The sequence below is a fragment of the Pelobates fuscus genome, chromosome 2 (genome assembly GCF_036172605.1).
Source record: "Pelobates fuscus isolate aPelFus1 chromosome 2, aPelFus1.pri, whole genome shotgun sequence".
Taxonomy (NCBI): Eukaryota; Metazoa; Chordata; class Amphibia; order Anura; family Pelobatidae; genus Pelobates; species Pelobates fuscus.
Window position 1 is genome coordinate 152957849 of NC_086318.1, and position 19524 is coordinate 152977372.

Here is a 19524-nt window from a genome sequence, read left to right on the forward strand (position 1 = left end):
CAATGTAAACACTGCCTTTTCTCTGAAATGGCTGAAGGGAGCTATTATACTCACCAGATAAACTACATTAAGCTGTAGTTGTTCTGGTGACTATACTGTCCCTTTAAGGACAAACAAATGAATCTGAAAACTTCTCTAAGTCAGGTATGCCTACAGTCGGACTATGTAGGCCTAAATGAGAGCTTTCAGCGCTCACTTTACTTAACTTAATCACACATGGTTACATGAACCCTTATCATAGGCGTGCCCACAGGGTGTGTCTGGTGTGCCACACCCTAATGCAGCCAGAGTGCTGGCTGCTGAAGATGCAGTCAGGAAGATCAAAGGGTCTCCCTGACTGACGCTGTGTTTTCCCTTCCCTCAAAAATAAAGAATAAAAAAAAAATAACATAGGGGAAGAATATCTTAGTGCATAGAGGGCTGTCAGTCTAGGCAGCATGCCCACTTTCTGGGTGTGTCCATCACCTTTCAGTGCAGGGCTTCCTGTCATTGAAAACCTTTGTTGGAAGGTGTGAATATGACCAATATATACGTTATTAAAGTAGTCTCACTGAAATGAGATAAAACACATATCCCATAAATCCTGCTGGGCAGTGGACTATAGGATAATATCAACACCCAATACACCAGAATGAGAAGTTCCTGATTGGTGCAGGCTTTTGCTGGGGAGGGTTCTCTTTGATACTGAAACATGTCTTGATATCAAACCACAGTAGAATCTTTAAATTGGCACTCTTTTTCTTTGCATATTTTTTTTTACAGATATATTATCTATACTTATACTGTATCGAATGTTATACTGTCCAAACACTTGGAATTGTTGAAAACAGAAAATTAAATTGTAAATTTCAGAAAAAATGAGCTGATTAGATAGATTCAATTTTATTAGGAACACAATTAACATTTAGTAGAATAAGATGGAAAATATATATATATATATATAGCAGTTTACTTTACCTCTAAAGATACAATTGTATTGTATACATATAGTAGGCAAATTTAAAAAACAAAAGTATAATTTTAAAAATTATTTCAGGGTTAACCTGTTATATGGGCTAACTCTATATCTATCTATATGTTATAACTCATTTTATGTCCAGACAAATGATATGATATCCCCATTGCTCCCTGATGGATTCGTTGTAATGTTCCAATAATGCATCAGTAAATTGCTAGCCCTGCTTCTGGAGCTCAGGTTATAAATAATCTCTCCACTGAACAAATCCTCACACACTGACCTAATACTTTCCAGCCAGGCATCTGACTCACAGTCTGGTATTCCATTCCAGGATCAGAACTCCAGGTTTTCTCTCTAGCCTTCACTTGACATGACATATGATAGGCATAGAATCAAACCAATCAGAAGACGCAAAGCGTCAATTCAGTGTTCGTTGCAAGTTACCTACCAATCAGCACGGCAGAAGGCGTGTCTTCCATGGAATAAACGCCCTACTACCAATAGCAAAGCAGCTTGGCTTGTCACTCTGCATGGCGGAACCGAGACTCCATGTTGGATGTGGCACAAACGTCGTTATTTTTACACCGTGTTCGTCGAAGTTTCGGTACTTTGCGTCGCTCTTTCGACGTCTTTTGAACGGGATCCAGTTCCTCAGACGCTTCTCGTTGGAGGCAAATGCCGCAATCCTACTTTCCGACGCCAGATGCATGGCTATTTAGTGGAATGCGTGGCTAAAACCGACCGGGCGCCATCTTGGATGTGGCAAATAATGCTTGCCTTGGAACGAAGCCAAACCCCTCGTGAGTTTAAACATAAATAAAACGATTATTAAATGTATTAAATAGTGATTAACGTGTAAGAGGGACAAAGCATAAAACATCTCAGGCTCACGTATAGCCACTGGTTTAATAGGGTGTAATTGTCATTAATAAGGGGGAGGGGTGACACAAGGAGGCGGTCTGGGTATAAATAGAGAGAATGACGTTTAGCAGCGTATTTATTGTCTTTGTAATACAACTAAAGTGAATGGAAATATATATATATATATATATATATATATATATATCATTTATTTTCAAACTAACATATTATATATTTTAATATAATAATATTTTTTAATCTGTGTAAAGGACACAATAGCAATAATAATGGGTTATTAGCCACAATGTAATCCCAATAAATATAATATAATTAACTGTTTACACGGCCAGCTCACTAACACGGCTTTATTTATATTTTTTCAACTTTTAAAGTATTATTCACTGAGGGGTTAACATGTTTAATGCTATCCGATACGCCGAGAATCGGTTGGTTAACCCTTTACGGGGCGCTATCCGCCCTCCCACACGCTGCCTGCCGATGTCAGGGCTGGTTAACCTCTTCGGTGACGGCGGGGGCCGCTGCGCGGCTTGTTAGTTTGTTAGTAATGCCGAGGCATATTCGGACTGATTCACCCTTTCAGTGCTTCTGGTAAATAATAAACCCTGTAATAAATTCTTTCTCCTAGCCGACTGCCATCACCTTTAATCCAAGAGGTAGACGTCTATGATTTAACCCTATTTAACCGGTATAAGTATGTGATTTAACCCTATCCCACGGTATAAGTGTTTGAATTAACCCTATCCCACGGTATAGGTATGTGATTTAACCCTATCCCACGGTATAGGTATGTGATTTAACCCTATCCCACGGTATAGGTATGTGATTTAACCCTATCCCACGGTATAGGTATGTGATTTAACCCTATCCCACGGTATAAGTGTTTGAATTAACCCTACCCCACGGTATAAGTGTTTGAATTAACCCTATCCCACGGTATAAGTGTTTGAATTAACCCTATCCCACGGTGTAAGTGTTTGAATTAACCCTATCCCACGGTGTAAGTATGTGATTTAACCCTATCCCACGGTATATGTATGTGATTTAACCCTATCTCACGGTATAAGTGTTTGAATTAACCCTATCTCACGGTATAAGTGTGAATTAACCCTATCCTACGGTGTATGTTTTAAACCTATCTCACGAGTTAAGTGTAATGTTTTAACCCTCTCATGATATGTGTTTGGATTACCCATATCTCACGGTATAGGCGCGTGATTTAACCCTATCCCACCCAGATCGAATATACCGTATTATTCAGGGGCTTTCAGCATTTTCGAGTTGTTTTTGGTCATCTTTGGCTCTGTATTTACGGGATCAACCCGTTGGGACCCACACAGAGTGTTGATGAAACATAGTCTATGGACATCGGCTCGGCAGTATATATGGGATGTCGGTTAAATCGGTCATTTGTCAACGCTAACGCATTTGTGACATCTCCTATTGCCGAAGCCCGTGCACTTGGCTGCGGAACAGAGCGTGTGAGGAGCAGCCTACTGGCGTAACTCGGTACTGCACGGACTGCTGGTTCGGCAGCGAATGGGTGAGCGAGAGGGTGGTTGCTGTCGGGGGAGATGACGGCTGTAAAGAGGGGGCGGAGGGAGCGTCGAATGGAAAATTCCCACTACATTTCCCCGTCTGGTGAAGGGTTAAACGTTTGAAAAGCTCGATTTTTTTTTTCAAGCCCTTGTTTCCCTCGCAATCCGCGCCTCGTGTCCCGAACTCGGGGCCATATTTATCAATGTAAAAATAGAACCATTCTAGGGCAAGGTGCGAATTTAGAGTTCGAACGTTCTAATGGTTTCTGTGGTGATTGCTTCGAATTTCGCACGCTAATGCGGATTTGCTGCAGGTTGCCCTAACATAAAACAAGTGATAGTGGCTAATGTAATTACTTAGTTTAGGGCAATCCCTATGTTGGGATAACTGTGATGGCAGGTGCTCCTCAGATGTGCCTGTGCTGAACTAAAAAAAAAAAAAATCTATCCACATACATGTTTTAATTTTCGAACGAGTCTTATTGTAGCGCAGCAAAGCTTCTTAGACATATTCCATACTTTCACTTTAAATAGCCGATTATGTTTGACACCGTATGTGAGAGGTTGAGCATTCAAGGCAATTATACATATGCTATATGCATATAAACATAAGTGATGCCAGTGTGTGACCATTGCATTTACCTGTTTTCTACTTAATGGTTTCTATGAAACAAACTGACATTTAGTTCCCATGGGACTAATTGTTATGGGCTGGCTTAATTGTACATAGTGTAGAAGGATGGGTCCCTTTGCGACTTTAGGGATGTAGTGGGGGGGTCCCCAGGTCTCCTGGTTTAGCATTTAGAGGAGGAGCGGATCAGCTGGCAATCATGACACCAGCGGTAAACGTGTGTAAAAAGGAGTCCGATTGTGTTATTTCCCTAAAACACACATTAACGCGAACACTGCCTGTGAGATTACGCTGGATCTTGGAGACAAATATGAAACAGCTGTATAAAATCTCTGCTATTACTCTACTATTATTTATCACTGTATGTGTATTGCATTGCATGTCCACGCTGTAATTTACATTGCAATCTGCTTAGAGGGCAATTAAATGCCCTGGGGGTATGTTTCACAATGTAAAGGGGCAGTTCTTATTCTAGGCAGGTTTTTTTTTTTTTAAGTTTTGCACACGCCACCAAACCCTCTTTCCCCCTCCCTGCTGGAGAGGAGAGAGACAGAAAAAAGAAAAAAAACAGCTCTGTTCATTTGCATTGGACTGCCAAGCGAAGAGCAGCTAATGCAATGACTGGCGCATGCGTGGTGGAGAGCTAAGGGGGCGCACCGGCCAAAGAAGGTATTGCAATTTAGCGAGGGAACGAAAACATTGTTTCAGCCGTGGCCAATCATATGGGAGGAACTTCCCTCCCCCCGTTTTGTTGTAGTTCTGACCAATTGTGTAGCGTGAAGCCGGTCTATTGCTCCTCCCACTAATCTATATTAAAAGGTACTGGCGCCGCTTGAGTCCTTCACTGGCAGTCACTATTAAAAAAAATTTAAAAAGCCATCTTTGCATTGTTCCCCGCACCAGCCTTTTCTTTCCCCTCTCCCAGTACCAGGGATTTACCTGTTTTTTTTTTCTTTTTTATTAAATACAAATAAGTTTCTATTTTTTACATTTAACCATGTCAGACACAGCTGTGGACGCAAGTGTGGAGAAGACCACCAAGGTAAGCGTGTTTTTTTTGTGTTGCAAAGAGCATCTCTGCGCTCAGCGAGCTGTGTGGGTAGCCTGGCAGTGCCTGTCTCCTTTTGTCTAATATGTTGCTGATTATTAGAACTTTACCTCAAGATTCTGTACCTGCTGTTTTATCCATCTGAGTGATACTTTTACTTAGTTTCCGGTGAAACAGTGTGAATGTTCCATTCTAGTAGCGGAGATTCAACGGGCTCTGCTTCCAATAGAACCTTGATGGAAGTTGCCCTCCTGGATGGATCTGGGTCCCCCAATGGTTTAGTTGAGAAGAGTATAGAGTAGGAAAATCCAGTAGTCAGCAAGCAGGTCTGTTAATGATTATGGTAGGTGTCCTGGTGCTTGAGATTAAAAGGTATCGGGGGCTTTGCTTAGTGGCTGCTGTTCTTTGTGCAGCTGGATGAGTATTCGCGCCGGGTTGTTACTGGGGGCTCTTGAATCTCCTCTCCGTGAATAATCGAGGTCAAACTATGTCTAATAAGACCCTTTAGGATGGAGTGACAGGGAGTCGTGTTGCTGGAGTGCCCACGCACGCCTTTGGTTTGCAGGGGATGCCCCGTATTCGGAGCTGTCTTAGCTAGTGATGTGCTGCTGATGCGGATACACTGTGGTACCTGCTTGTGTCTTTGTATCCACTGTTACTGTGTTGTATCGCGCGATCCTGTCTCACTAAGCAAGACACCCTGCTGGTTTAACGAGTCTCCGGCTTGACCTGCGATATCTACCGTATCCCACTTTATCCTTTTATGATCTTACTGGTTTACCTGCGCTCTAGAATTAAATGGGGATCAGACATACCTCTATTCCGATCATTTGCTGCCTGGCACTAAACATGGGACCATGTCCCTGCTCCCCTGGCATTGGAAACGAGGTCAGACCGCCCCCCATCCCTCGCTGCTGACTGGCATGATTGACGGGGTTAGATCACCCCAACCCCCTCCCTGATTGGCATTATAGATGTTAATTACATTGTGTATAAAAAGGCCTTTACCTTATGCATTAAGTTCGAGAGCCGCTGTGCATTAGAGACAGGATCTAGTCTCTTCATATTGACACCAGAGGTCAGCCCCCCTCTATTCCTTCAATGATGCCTAGCATGGAGTTGACAGCTCCTCACTCCTGGTATCACTTGCCCTGTAATAATCTAAGCCGGTTTTCGGGAACGTGTCTTGTCCTATTTCACATTGTTCAGGATAGGATGTGCGTATTTAATAGCTCTTAAGTATTACGATTACTGTCAAAACGACTGCAATCTCTTCGTTAATTGTATCTTAATGGAAATGCTATATTGAACAAGCTCTCACCTATTGTAGCGCCACTTAATCGAGCTTTAATTAAATTTCGGGATATTAAGTGTCACTGTCAGGTCTCCTCTGTATTCATAAAACGTTGATCGCCCTCTCACCTGTCAGTGTCCTTAGATAGCAGAAACCCACCAAAGGTCAGCGTCATTCAGCTTCCCGTACTAGCCTTTAATATATTTTAATGTTTATAATGTAACCCTGTCCAGTCTATATACGGACTGGGCGTACTGAAAACAGTTTTAATAAAGGGCTGTGTGTGGTTGTAAGGAGGGCTCCTGGGTGTGCGCCCTATGAAGCCATTCTGCACCCTGCTTTAATGTGCGATGATTTTACGAACTTGCTGGGCAGGTTTCTGAATTGGCGAGCCCCCTGCTAATACCGCAGGGGTTCCTCAAGAGCCCCCGGCTAGTTCTGCAGAGGTTAATAGCAAGCCCCCGGCTGTTACCCTAGGGGTTAATGGCGAGCCCCCGGTTGACGGGAGTTCGGTATGACAGAGGGTGCTCTGCCACTTGTTTGTGTCTTGCAGTTCCCCACCACGTCCGCCGGCTGCAGCCCCGAGGGGAGCCGAGGCTCTATGGGGAGTTTGGGGAGGGGACAGATGGTAACCGGATTAAGGTTTTAAAGACAGAGCCTTTAATTAGGAGGTGGGGGAGGGTTAATTACTGCCTCCACTGATGGCAGTCTACCTGTGGGAGCTAATCGCGCGGTGTGCCCGCCCCGCCGTGTGTGCTGATAGCGGAGGGAGCGCCTCTATCTCCCGCTCACACAATGACAAGGTGACGGACAGCAGCTCACTCCGAGCTCGTCTCCCTCGCTCTCCTTATTGCATGTCGCCACCCCATAACACGAAACCATGCGTCACTCGCTGGGAGCTGTCGCGCGCTGGCCTATGGGAGTTGTAGTCTGCCCGACCTTCTTTCACCGGGCGTGTCTGCTTTGGGGAAAAGGGGAAGTGTACGATGCCTGCTCTACAAATCCCGTGAGTCTCCGCGCGGCACGTGGGCTGGAATACGGCGAAGGCGTCCAATCCCCAACCCGGACAGCTTTATATGGGAGTGGGCGTGTTTGTGTGCTGTGAACTGACCAACGGGAGGCCGATATAATTGGCGCCAGATTTAAAATAGTTTCTGAAGCGTGCCTCTTCCAGACACTTATTTGTTTTTAATTAGTGACATATGTTCTATTTATTTGCTCTGATTTGTGTGTGTATGTGTATGTATATGTATGTATATCTCTTTGCAGAGTAAAGTCCAGTCCTTTCTAGTTTCTACACCTTTTTTAATACTTTAAAGCAATTATATGCTAACCTAGACATTAACTGGGTTATTAATTGATGGCATAATGTTTAAGATTTGAATTATTGCATTTTTAAAAAAGTTATTAATTTAAAATAAAGTTATTAATCATGTATTTAATTACTCAAATCTTTTAACAGAAGACGGCTAAACATTATAAGAGTTTTAGTCCACCTGCTATTGTGTAATGTGTCTCCACAAATTACCAAGTTGTTTATGTAGCAAACATTCCCGTGTTTATATCCATTTGGCACATGTAGTAATAATAAAAAAATTACAAAGTGTACTAAATTACCCACGTGTATAAGCCAATGTTTTATGGCTTGATAATATATTCATGTTTTTGTTAGCACATGCCTATATGTTACTGAGTGAAGTGTACAAAACTATTTTATCATTAACCAATTGGCCTTTATCTTTGATTGTAGTTGCCTCCCAGTTAGATAACGACACTATTACCTTTCAGTAGCACTAAAATGCACATATACAAGATTAAATAAACTGATCGACTGCTGACCAAAGCATGTTATTACATATATACACGTACATTAACCTTTAAGTTGCTAAACTGGAAAGCTTCTATTAGGTTTCTTAATTGATAAATAAATACAGGACGTACTTAAAAACGGGAGAAATCTCAATGTATCTTTCCTGGTTAAATATTTTACAAATAAATAATATATATATATATAATTTTTTTTTTCCACCATGTCAAATAGTTTTATAGTGAAGTGGTGACTAATGCTTAAAATTTCAGCTAAATCTGTGTGTGTGTGTGTGTGTGTGTATGTGTGTGTATGTATATATATATATATATATATATATATATATATATATATAATTTGTCTAGCTTCTGTCATTTCAGCTAGAATTACTACAGAATACCAACAAATTACCTTTCCTTGGTGTTCATAGATGGATGTCCATAATTATTTTAAGTGATCACTTCGTAGGCTATTTATAGCATTTAAGGATTTGGCAGATTTTTTTTACGCAATCATTCTTTGACATAGAAACACTATAGTAGGTTGAAGATATCTAGTTTTTGTGATGTATTTTAGCACTAGCATCTGAATCTCACCAAATACATATATTTTTCTTTCATAAAGGACTTGAAAACAAAAGATAAGGAAATCTTAGAAGAAACAGAAAATGGAAAGGAGAAGCCAGCCAATGGGAACGCAGTAAGTTTTGTTTAAACTGTTCTCATATTGTTTGCATTAAATGTGCTCATCTGTGCAGAGAACTAAGAATGTGTTCTGATTATCTGTACATCACAAGTGCCATCACGGTCATATTAATGTATTGTATTTGGCTCACCCTATCTTTAATTAATGTAACTGGGTTTGACATCTGCGGTGAATTACAGACCATATGCAAGTGTGAATATGAAATGAATATAACTGAGATCTTATGTACTTTCCTTTCTACCTACTTGGTTAAGATCCCAGGGCACATGGAGTAAACACTTCCCACACACAAATAAATATTATTTTCCAAGTAAATTTGGCAGTGTTGATTTGTGTCTTAATCTGCTTTATGGAACTAAAGGCTTGCCTGTTTTAAAGTGATTCCTATTTCTCAATCTCCTTTTTTGTCTAAATTTGGCTAGTCCCAAACACTGTATTGTGTGTACAGAGTTCATTATAAATTGGCTGTACTGTCACCTCAGCAGTATAATGTAAATTTTGGTGTAGTGCTGTTTAAAACACAGTAACAGATTGTATAGGTGTACCTTTACCTTGGAATTGTTAACCTGTATTGTTTGCATCTCCCCATGAACAAAGCAGGCAGTTGCAGGTGGCTTTGGCCAAATGTAATCTGCTCTCTGATTCAACAGTGGAGATATTGAGAAATCTCTCACTCATTGTATATATCAGTCGACTCTGAAATATTCTTTGCCTTGTAGAAAACAAATGTATATTGCTGTTTAAAAGAACAAAGTATGTTGTCAGGAGCTGGTTTTTTTTTTTTTTTTTTACATGTTTTTTTTGCATGCCTAAACAACTGTTTTCCTCATTTGCTTTTTTTTTTAGGAAAATGAAGAGAATGGAGAACAAGAGGGTGACAATGAGGAAGATGAAGAAGTTGATGAAGAAGATGAGGAGGATGAAGTAGAAGGTAAAAATGAGAAATATATATATTTTATCTTAATACGGGCAGCCTTTCTACGTAAGATAATAAACCTGGTCTACATGACATTTCCTTGGCATCTCAGGGCTGTCTGCCCATGGCATATGCAGCCTGTTGCTCTCCATTTGGTTAACTACAACTCACACGACCCTCTCCCAGCCATACTTACAGCAAGAAGGCTGTTGAAAAATCACTGGAGCTGTAGTTCAAAAATAGATGCTTATCCTGCATTGTGGCCGTCTAGATCAAATAAAAAGCCTAATGTTTTGTTAGATTTTTGTCATACATCAGACTGTTCTATTTGCTCCTGAAATGATTGGTAACGCTTGTGGGCAGTGTTACTACAATTCCAGTCCCTTAATCTTAAAATAAATAAATAAAATTGGTTGCCACTGTGCATATGTGACACAGGTTTTAAGTGGATACATCACTTCTCCAAATACTTTGTGTAAGTGAGTAAGCACCTGATTGATCACTCATCGATCTTGTTAAGAGATATTGAAAACATGCCACATTCGATCTAGCTAAGGTTCCCTGAACCCTGCAAATCATTACAATAAAAGTGAAACATATCATGAGATGCTGTTGTGTCTGCAGGGGATGATGATGAGGGTGATGAAGATGATGAAGTAGAAGGACCCACAGGAAAAAGAGTGGCAGAAGATGATGAGGTGGGTAACTCAAGTGCAAAAGTATAAGGTCTAGATCTGAAATCATGTTAAGTGTGGAGTGCTATAATTCCATGCTAACTCTGACTATGTTACTCTAAAGAAATAGACAACATAAATGATAAATTGTAAAGGTTCAAAGACAGCCTGCAAATGCACAAAGAATAGGGGAAATTGCAGACACTTGCTAGAACACATATTTGCACTTTCCAGATTAATAGTATAGAGTTTCATTAATATCACTGATATGATCTGGACTAGCCTAATGTGGAAGCCACAGCCCACGATTTGAGGGCGGGAAGGTTTGGTGTTTCGTGGTACCAACCATTCTGGATTATGTTTCATACAACGGGCAGTTTTTACCCAAATAAAATGTAATCTATGAATGTAACAACAAACCATTTTAATGGGTGACATTTAAGTTAAGCATTAGTCTAATTTTAAATTTCTCTGTATGTCCTTAGGATGATGACGACGTTGAAACAAAGAAGCAGAAAACAGATGAAGATGACTAGAGTGGGGGTACACCCTCCTCTCTCCAACAATAAAAATAAAAATCTATATATGACCCTTCTCCACCGCCTCCCCACAATCCCCCCATTACTTAAAACAGTCACTGAAAGTGGCTTGTCCGTCCCACCCCTTCATTCAGGCTCCTCTGGCCCCCTCCTCCGTCCGTACACAAGACAACCTCTGAGGTGTCAGTCACTGTGTTATTGGGGCGTTGTTTTTTAATTTTTTTTTCTTTATTTTTTTTTTCCGACTCTACCCTTTGCCTACTCTCTCTAGCAGAATGAGTTAACCCCCTTCACTGCCAGTGCAGGGTGCAGTCATTTGCTGTCCTCTTCGGTCTTAAATACTAAGGGGTGAATTACTTGTGAGATTCACAGGAAAGGGGGCTATTTTGTCTTTCCTTTTTAATGTACTTAACTGGGAAACAAAAATGCCCTTGGAAAAGGGGGTCCTATGTTTGTATTTTTTATTTACATTTTATATTTTTGTACATATTGGTATACAACTGTCCTTTTTTTCTGTACCAGGGATCTGGCTGACAGGGTGTGGGGCTTTTAAATTAAATTTTTCCCCTTTTGGTAAAATTTGTTCCTGTAGATTTCTGCAAATAAAACCTGGATGTATTTTGTTCTTTCTGTGGGAGGGGTGGGAGGGGTTGGAGTTAGACAGGGCTGTCTCTTCTCCATGGGGAAACAAATGGAGAAATCTTTACAAAAAAAATTAAATAAAAAGTTGTTACAAAAAAACCTAAATAAATAAGACAAAATTCCCAATATAAGAGAAATATTCTGATCATTCCAGTAACTTTTTTTTTTTTTTTAATTTTGTTTTTATTTGAAATTTTTTTTTTTTTTTTGGAACATATTTTTAGATGTACTTTAGGTGGGTTTGGATGAGAATAATGGCCAAATATTTTTTTTTTTTTTGTTCTGTCTCTGAAGTTGCTGTTTATTTTGTCATTCCTTGGCCTGGCTGGATGTGTGTGGCAGTATTGTCAATAAAACTGCAATTTTAATTTGCAGGCTTTCCTTTTGTTCTAACAGTGTCTCTGTCTTTGTTTATTGCAAATCGCAGACCATAGAAATCATCATAAAGCACTGCATCTTAAATCGAGCACTTCCAACATTGACACTGAAAAATAACTTCAATAGGTTTACTTCACAGCTTTCTTAAAGTGTAGTCGGTTTAGAAATTAAAGGTGAAAATGACACTGCCCATGTAGCACTATCTTGAGTGAAGGATCAATTCCCTTGTGGTTAGGGCACACAATGGCAAAAAATTAATTTTGTTTTACACATTGTATAGAAAAACAAACATCCACATTTTCACTTTCCATTTATGAAAGAGTTATTCCATCCACTGCTTTTAGAAGTAGTTATGGTGGTAGGAGTCTGTATGTGCAGCATTTTTGCTTGAAACGCTGCCCTTACGGTGATATTGTTACTTTTGTGCATTGGGCTAGTTGCAACACCAGCACACATGATTTAGGCAACCCAGAACAGTTCTGGACTGCCTAATGTCCATTCTGTGCAAAACTTTACTGCCAGCGCACTGACAACAATGTAGACGGAAGTAGTTTTTCTGTTGCAGGCAGTTTTTCAAGGGGAAATGTTACATATCCCCCTTTAAGGTCTTCCACTGTAGCATTAATTTTTTTTTTTTCTCTGAAATTTCTCCTACTTCTGTCCACCACCACTCCTTCCTCTCCTTACGGTCTTATACTGCTCAGAGCGCATGCTCTAACGGTCCAATCAAACGCATTTGAGTGGACCATGGAGAAGACATGAGTGGCGGTGGGGGGAGGTGGAAGAACCAGTGCTGGATTCCAGGTAAGTTTTAAGCTTAACTAATACGAAGTGGAACCTACAATATAGTGCCGAATAGGGCTCTATAAAGGAGGTGGGGGGGATCTTTGTGCAAAAGGGTTGGAGTAACCCTTTAGTTAACTTAACTACTATTAATAGCAAAGGCAATATCATTCAGATATGTCCTGAGTGCAACAACATTTTGGATATTAAAACCTACACAGCAGCTTCCAGTTGGTGACCAATGCAGGCATATCCATATGATAAATACAATTGGGGTAGTGTGAGATCAAATGTGTGTTAAGAAATAAGAGGGACACACATACAAAAACTGGGTAATATGCAGCTCAAAATCAAACATACACTTCATTCAAAAGATCCATTTAAATTTAATAAAAAAAAGACAATTCACCAGATGAAGGACACATTGTTTGATAAAAGTCACATTGTGTGACCAAAACATTGCTTACACGTGAGCTGTTTCATTAAAGGATCACTATAGAGTCAGGAACACAAACATGTATTCCTGACCCTATAGTGTTAACACCCCCATCTAGCCCCCCTGGGCCCCACATGCCTCCATAAATATAACAACATCTTACTGTATTCAAGCCAGAAGTTGTAACTCTGCATGCTGTTTACCTAAAAACAAAAAACAAGCAGTCTGCTAAAATCAGCAGAAGTGGTGGCCTGATCCAATCACAATGCTTACCCATAGGATTGGCTGAGACTGACAATGAGTCAGATCAGGGGCAGAGCCAGCATGATTCAAACAGCCCTGGCAAATCAGCATCTCTTCATAGAGATGAATTGAATCAATGAATCTCTATGCGGAAAGTTCAGTGTCTGCATGCAGAGGGAGGAGACACTGAATGTTTGGATGTATTTTAGGCAGTCATGACCCAGGAAGGATCTCTAACAGCTATCTGGGGAGTGGCCAGTGAAGTTATCACTAGGCTGTAATGTAAAAACTGCATTTTCTCTGAAAATACAGTGTTTACAGCAAAAAACTTGAAGGTAATGATTCTACTAACCAGAACAAATTCAATAGGCTGTAGTTGTTCTGGTGACTATAGTGTCCCTTTGAAGGGCATGGATCAGAGTGCTTGGACTACTTTCTTTACTGTACATCAACTCAAAAATCACACAGGGCACATTTAGAGATTTATTTTTAATACGCTAACAAATTTTTATGGTTGTCACTTATTAAAGTTAACATGTCCAAGAGAAAAAGAAAGACATGCTGCCATTTTATAGGGAATATGATTTCATCAGACAGCGTTTATTATGACACTTCCAAAATGTGATGGATTGGCGAATTCGTACTAAATTAATTTGTGTTATGTGAGCAGACACCATGTTGTGTTAGCAAATGTATAGATTGACTAAAAAAGTAAAATGCTTACTTGACAATATTTTTTTGCACAACATAATTGCTAATTGAATGGTGTTTGTGTATCCCCCGCCCCCCCAAAATCGTATGCTTCTCTGGCTCTTACATAATTCAACCCCATAATACTGTTAGTGTGAGTGCATGGATGTGTACACTGCTATGTAAGTAATGGGTTACAGCACATGCAGTCAGATAATATTTTGCTCTCAATGTCAGACTGCGCAAGAGGTCTGCAGGATCATCAGGAACCGTGATATCATAATGGACATGGAAATAGATTTTGCCACTACTCTACCGAGGTGTGCTGTAACATATACATTTACTGTCAATTTTTAATAGTGTAAGATATATTATATGGAGAACCTCCTGTTTTTGTTATTTGCATAGTTTATACAAGATAGAGGCTCACTGTAAATTGATGACCCGTGGAACCTTTTTTTTTTTTTTTTGACTGGATATATATCGCTGCTACCAAGTGATTATAATTGTGATACTTTGGTCATTTCTTAAAGGGGAACCATCACGTGGGAAAATACACTTTTGGGAAAAACAATCAACAAACAGATTTGCTAAAGATAGGTATAAGTATAATAAAAACCCAATTCTCATCGTAAAGTAGCTATAGGGATTAATGTAAAGAGAACAAGAAAGAAAAAAAGTGTTTCTATGGGAGTGGAAGCTATTCATACAGTAATGATTGCCGAACAATTAAAACTTAATCGTTAATAGATATTTTATAAATAAATTTTGAAAAATCAAATAAACCTGACCAAATGTCCTTGCTGATTAATTAGGTGTATATAAAGACCAAAACACTAAATAGTGTGGACTAAATATTTTAAAAGGTATATAACAAAATGAAAAATATAGTAAGATATAAAGAGGAAATAGTAATATCCCTCTGTAACAAGTAGTGCTTCCTAAAGGTTAATAACAGTTAAGAGGGGGTTACTAAAAAGCCGTAGCATCTATAATAGTTGCAGTTACAATATGCTAAATAAAAATAGTAACAGTGTTGTATTTGATATTCCAGAAAACACAGAGAGAGACTATTATGTAACAAAGTTGGTAGTCCTAGCGTGCCTTCGAAGGCAACCAATTTAAATCAAAACTATGCTCCCCACCCTTTAACTTTTGGTACGTTGTAATCAGTCAAAAAGATGTTGGGAACAGGAAAAAAAATTGGTACACTAGAATCACATTTAGATTATATGAATCTTATAAGGGTGTTCCGGAAAGAATCTTATGTCTCGTCCCTGAAAAAATCCTTGTGTCTACACACAACACTGGTTTTATGTGGAACACCAAGAGCCTCTGGGATGACGAGTACATGCACAGCACCAATGAAATGGAGTTTAGCTGTGAGAACTGAATTTAACTTATTTTTCACAGTGGAAGAACTTCCAGTGACTGTCAGGAAGACCGCTACTAGAGGTGTATTTAAATTTGCCATGTGTTCAACTGCAGGGTTAAAACTAAAGGACCCAAACCACCTTATTGAGTTGAGTGGTCTGGAAGTTCTTTAACCCCGTAAGGACCAAACTTCTGGAATAAAAGGGAATCATGACATGCCACACATGTCATGTGTCCTTAAGGGATTAAACAGCTGATATTTAGCATCTGCATCCTAATGCATCATACAAATGCCTGTATAACAATTAAGACAGGTACGCTATCAGTTTCATAATTACAAACTATTATGTTTATTGAGCATCAGAACACAACAAACTGAGAAGATTGCACCTAAGGAAATATATGCAAGCTTTTGCTAGCAGTACAAAAAATAAAAACAACAACAAAAGAAACAGTGCAGCTCTTTAATCAATATTAATGACTGAACTTGTAATGGATGTTCAATCATGCTTCTTAGAGCTAAACAAAGCTCGAGATTGATGGCTTAGGCAGTACAATCTTTGCCTAGGGATGCTTATACCTGCATGTATGTGTTAGCTCAGAATAGTAATGGTACAATGGTATATGAAATAGAACAAGCTTCTCTGGTGAAGTATGTCTCAAAAAGAGTATACATTTAAGCATAAAAAATTAAACTTTACATGTAATTGAGTCTTCCAAAAGTTAAAAGTGAAGCACACTGAACCTGTACTATAGTTAAATATAGATCTAGTTATATAGGCTGAAAACAGACATGCATGTTTTCAAGTTCAGTATTTATACTATCATCTTTTTGATCCATAAGAAGAAAATAAAAAAAACTAGTTTGAACACTCCCCAATCCTTCAACAAAGTAGGAACAAATTCCTTCTTGACTCCTGATTATCAGTCAGATCTCTTCTTGGATCAAGAAGCTGTTACCATATTAATTAAAAATGATATCCAATCAGGGCCGGTGCAAGCACTTTTGGCGCCCTAGGCGAAAACAAATTTGCTGTCTCATTTGCTTCACCCAATCATGCAGCCTAACACACACACTGACCATGCAAACTGACACACCCGCACTAACCCATGTAGACTGACGCACACAGACTCATATACACACACTGACCCCTACAGACACACACAATGACCAATACAGACAGACACTGACCCAGACACACACATTGACCCATACAGACAGACACACTGACTTATACAGACAGACACTGACCCATACAGACAGACACAATGACCCATACAGACAGACACTGACCCATACTAACAGACACTGACCCATACAGACAGACACACTGACCCATACAGACAGACACACTGATCCATACAGACAGACACTGACCCATACAGACAGACACACTGACCCATACAGACAGACACTGCCCCATACAGACAGACACACTGACCTATACAGACACACTGACCCATACAGACACACACTGACCCATACAGACAGACACACTGACATAAACATACATACATGAAGCAGACTAACATACATTCTCTGACATACCTTACCTTCCTTACTGTTCACTCCCTGCGTCTGGCTGCCCTTTCTCTGCACTGTGCACATTATGCTCCCTCCCACTTCTCCCCACGTCCAGTGGAAGGGGCAGGAGCGAGGATGTGAAACACCCGCGCGCTGCCACAATGCATGCCTGGGAGGGGGGGGGCCTGGCTGAGCGGCATCTGTATGGACCTCCTGTGTTCTACCGAGCAACAATGTAAGTGCTTCCGAGCGCCTGGTAAAATGGCTGGCGTCATACTCAAAAATAATCTAACTTCTCAGCGCCGGCCCTGTATCCAATAATATGTGTTTCTGCAAGTTTTCCTCAAATTTCTGTTTAAACATCTATACATACTCTGGTGGTCTTCAGGCAGAGAATTCCACATCATAATTCTTACTGTAAAAAAAACCAAAAAAAAAAACCATAATAATATAAAATAAAATAATTTTCCTTTCTTCAAGTCTAAATTGGTGAACTAGTGTCCTATTTATAGTTCTGTTTATGAATAGATTTCCAGACAATGGTTTATACTTTGGCACTTCGCCAATTCCCTAAGCCTAACCTCGAACCCTAACCCTAGTAGTGTTGATGTTTGAATGCAGGCCTTTGTTTGTGTACAGTGTTGGTGTTTGAACGCAGGGGTATGTTTATGTGTAATATTAGTGAACGTATTCAAATGTGTATTCACAAATATATATATGCACTGCCATACAAACATCCAGGAGCAAATTACCATGCACAAAACCACACATACAGTGCTACACACAGTTGTTCACTGATACATATACACACACACACACATACTCTTAGCATAACATAAATAGGAAATAGATTGTAAAATAATTAGACATTTTTAACATAGATTTTATCTTTATTTTTATTTTATCTTTTTTTAATTCTTTATTTTTATTGTGCTGTGAATGAAAAACATGCAGGCTCGTGGTGCCCCAACAGCAGTCCTCGAGCTTATATTCAGATAATACAGTTGGTGCATTAAGATTAGTGGCACATTTAAAAAAAAATTTATAGTAATGCTGAGTGATTCTGGAGATAACACATTGCGAGTGGTAATAGCAAAAGATACGTTTACAAGCGAGAGACAGAACTGTTATAGGTTAGTAACATGCTGAGTCAATCATTTTCATAACAGGCTGATGTGTTGACGTGTCTACCTATACTAATGGCTGGAGCCCTCCTTGCCCTTATGGCTGTAGTTAAGGTGACCCGAGGGTACGCGTATTGTGTACTATCTGCGGCAGCAGGGTATTGAGGCTATACTCGGGAAGGCTCTGCCTCATGTTGTTTGGTCCCCAGAGGCCCTCCCCCTCACCCCCCGTGGCCCCCAGCGTGGACAGGATTGAACGCCAAGTTAAATTAAATTGCTAGTTTCCAGCGCTAATAGGAGATTGGGCGTGGGGTTGGTAAGCGGTAGCGGGGCTGACTGTGCACGCAGTGTGAGATTACGACTATGAGGCAGATGTGGAGCAAAAAGCAAGAAAAACAATAAATGCGGCATATAGAAATCAGGGAACCCTTGGTTCTTTTGCCGTGGATAGAGTCCACTGATGTCTGCGATTAAATATGTCCACAGTGTGAGTAGGGTCTGTAGGTGTCCCAGTGTATTCCTCAGCAGGCATTTGGTTACGGTAGTCGGTGTTGGGTAGTCCTCTAGCCAATTCCAGATTTCAGGGACTGCCGTCTAGTTGGCGGGCTCCGCTTGCTGCGATACTGTTGCCAGCCGCTCCGATCAGTGTTGGAGGTCCTTGCAGCGGCGCGGTCCAAGCCCCGCGCTGGCGAAGCGAAACTGCTAGCAGGGAGGGGTATATATGAAGCGATGCACCGCTGGTGGAGGTGTCGCCTCCGGGGTTTGCCCGGGTGAGGGTCTGATTCTTGATGGCGTCGGCTGGGGAGTTGCGGTGTAGTCTGCCCGGGAACTCTTGGCCGTGTCCAGTTTTTATTTGACACCGTGTGCCGCTGCTGTCTCTCAGGTAGGTTCAGTTTCGCCAGGCACTTGGGTTGATGGGTTGCTTCCACCCGTTTACAAGTCGTTTGGGCTTTCGGGCTCTTCTGTTTCGCCGACCCCAGCGCCGTGTGCAAGCTTTGTTTACATGGGGAGGTGTGTGCTCGCGCTTGGGGTACACTGGCGCCATGGTGGCAATTTTGTGTGCTTTGGCCTGTAACTTTGCTATCTTCCTCCAAAACCTGGTGAACAGCTCATCCAGTCTGGCCTCGAGGTCAGTTTTCTCCATGCTCCGAGCACATGTGGCGGCGGCCATCTTGCTTGGTCGCGACGTTTCTTGCTGCTCGCTGGGTTCTACCCCTGGGGCCCAGGCAGAAAGGTTGCCCCTCAGGGCTGGACCGGGATGACCCCCACCGGTCCAGGGGGGGAGCAGGGCATCGTGGGTCTGTACCTCTAACGCTTGGGCGAGGAGAGCGGTCGTCTCT

General features: G+C 40.8%; 1 protein-coding gene across 1 annotated transcript; it reads left to right on the plus strand.

Moving 5' to 3' along the window:
* Positions 1 to 4839: 4839 nt before the first annotated feature.
* On the plus strand, positions 4840 to 12024 carry PTMA (prothymosin alpha). Its single transcript, XM_063442852.1, has 5 exons — positions 4840 to 5048; positions 8780 to 8854; positions 9707 to 9791; positions 10401 to 10474; positions 10936 to 12024. The coding sequence occupies exons 1-5, from the start codon at positions 5004 to 5006 to the stop codon at positions 10984 to 10986; spliced, it is 330 nt and encodes a 109-aa protein (XP_063298922.1). The 5' UTR covers positions 4840 to 5003; the 3' UTR covers positions 10987 to 12024.
* Positions 12025 to 19524: the final 7500 nt, after the last annotated feature.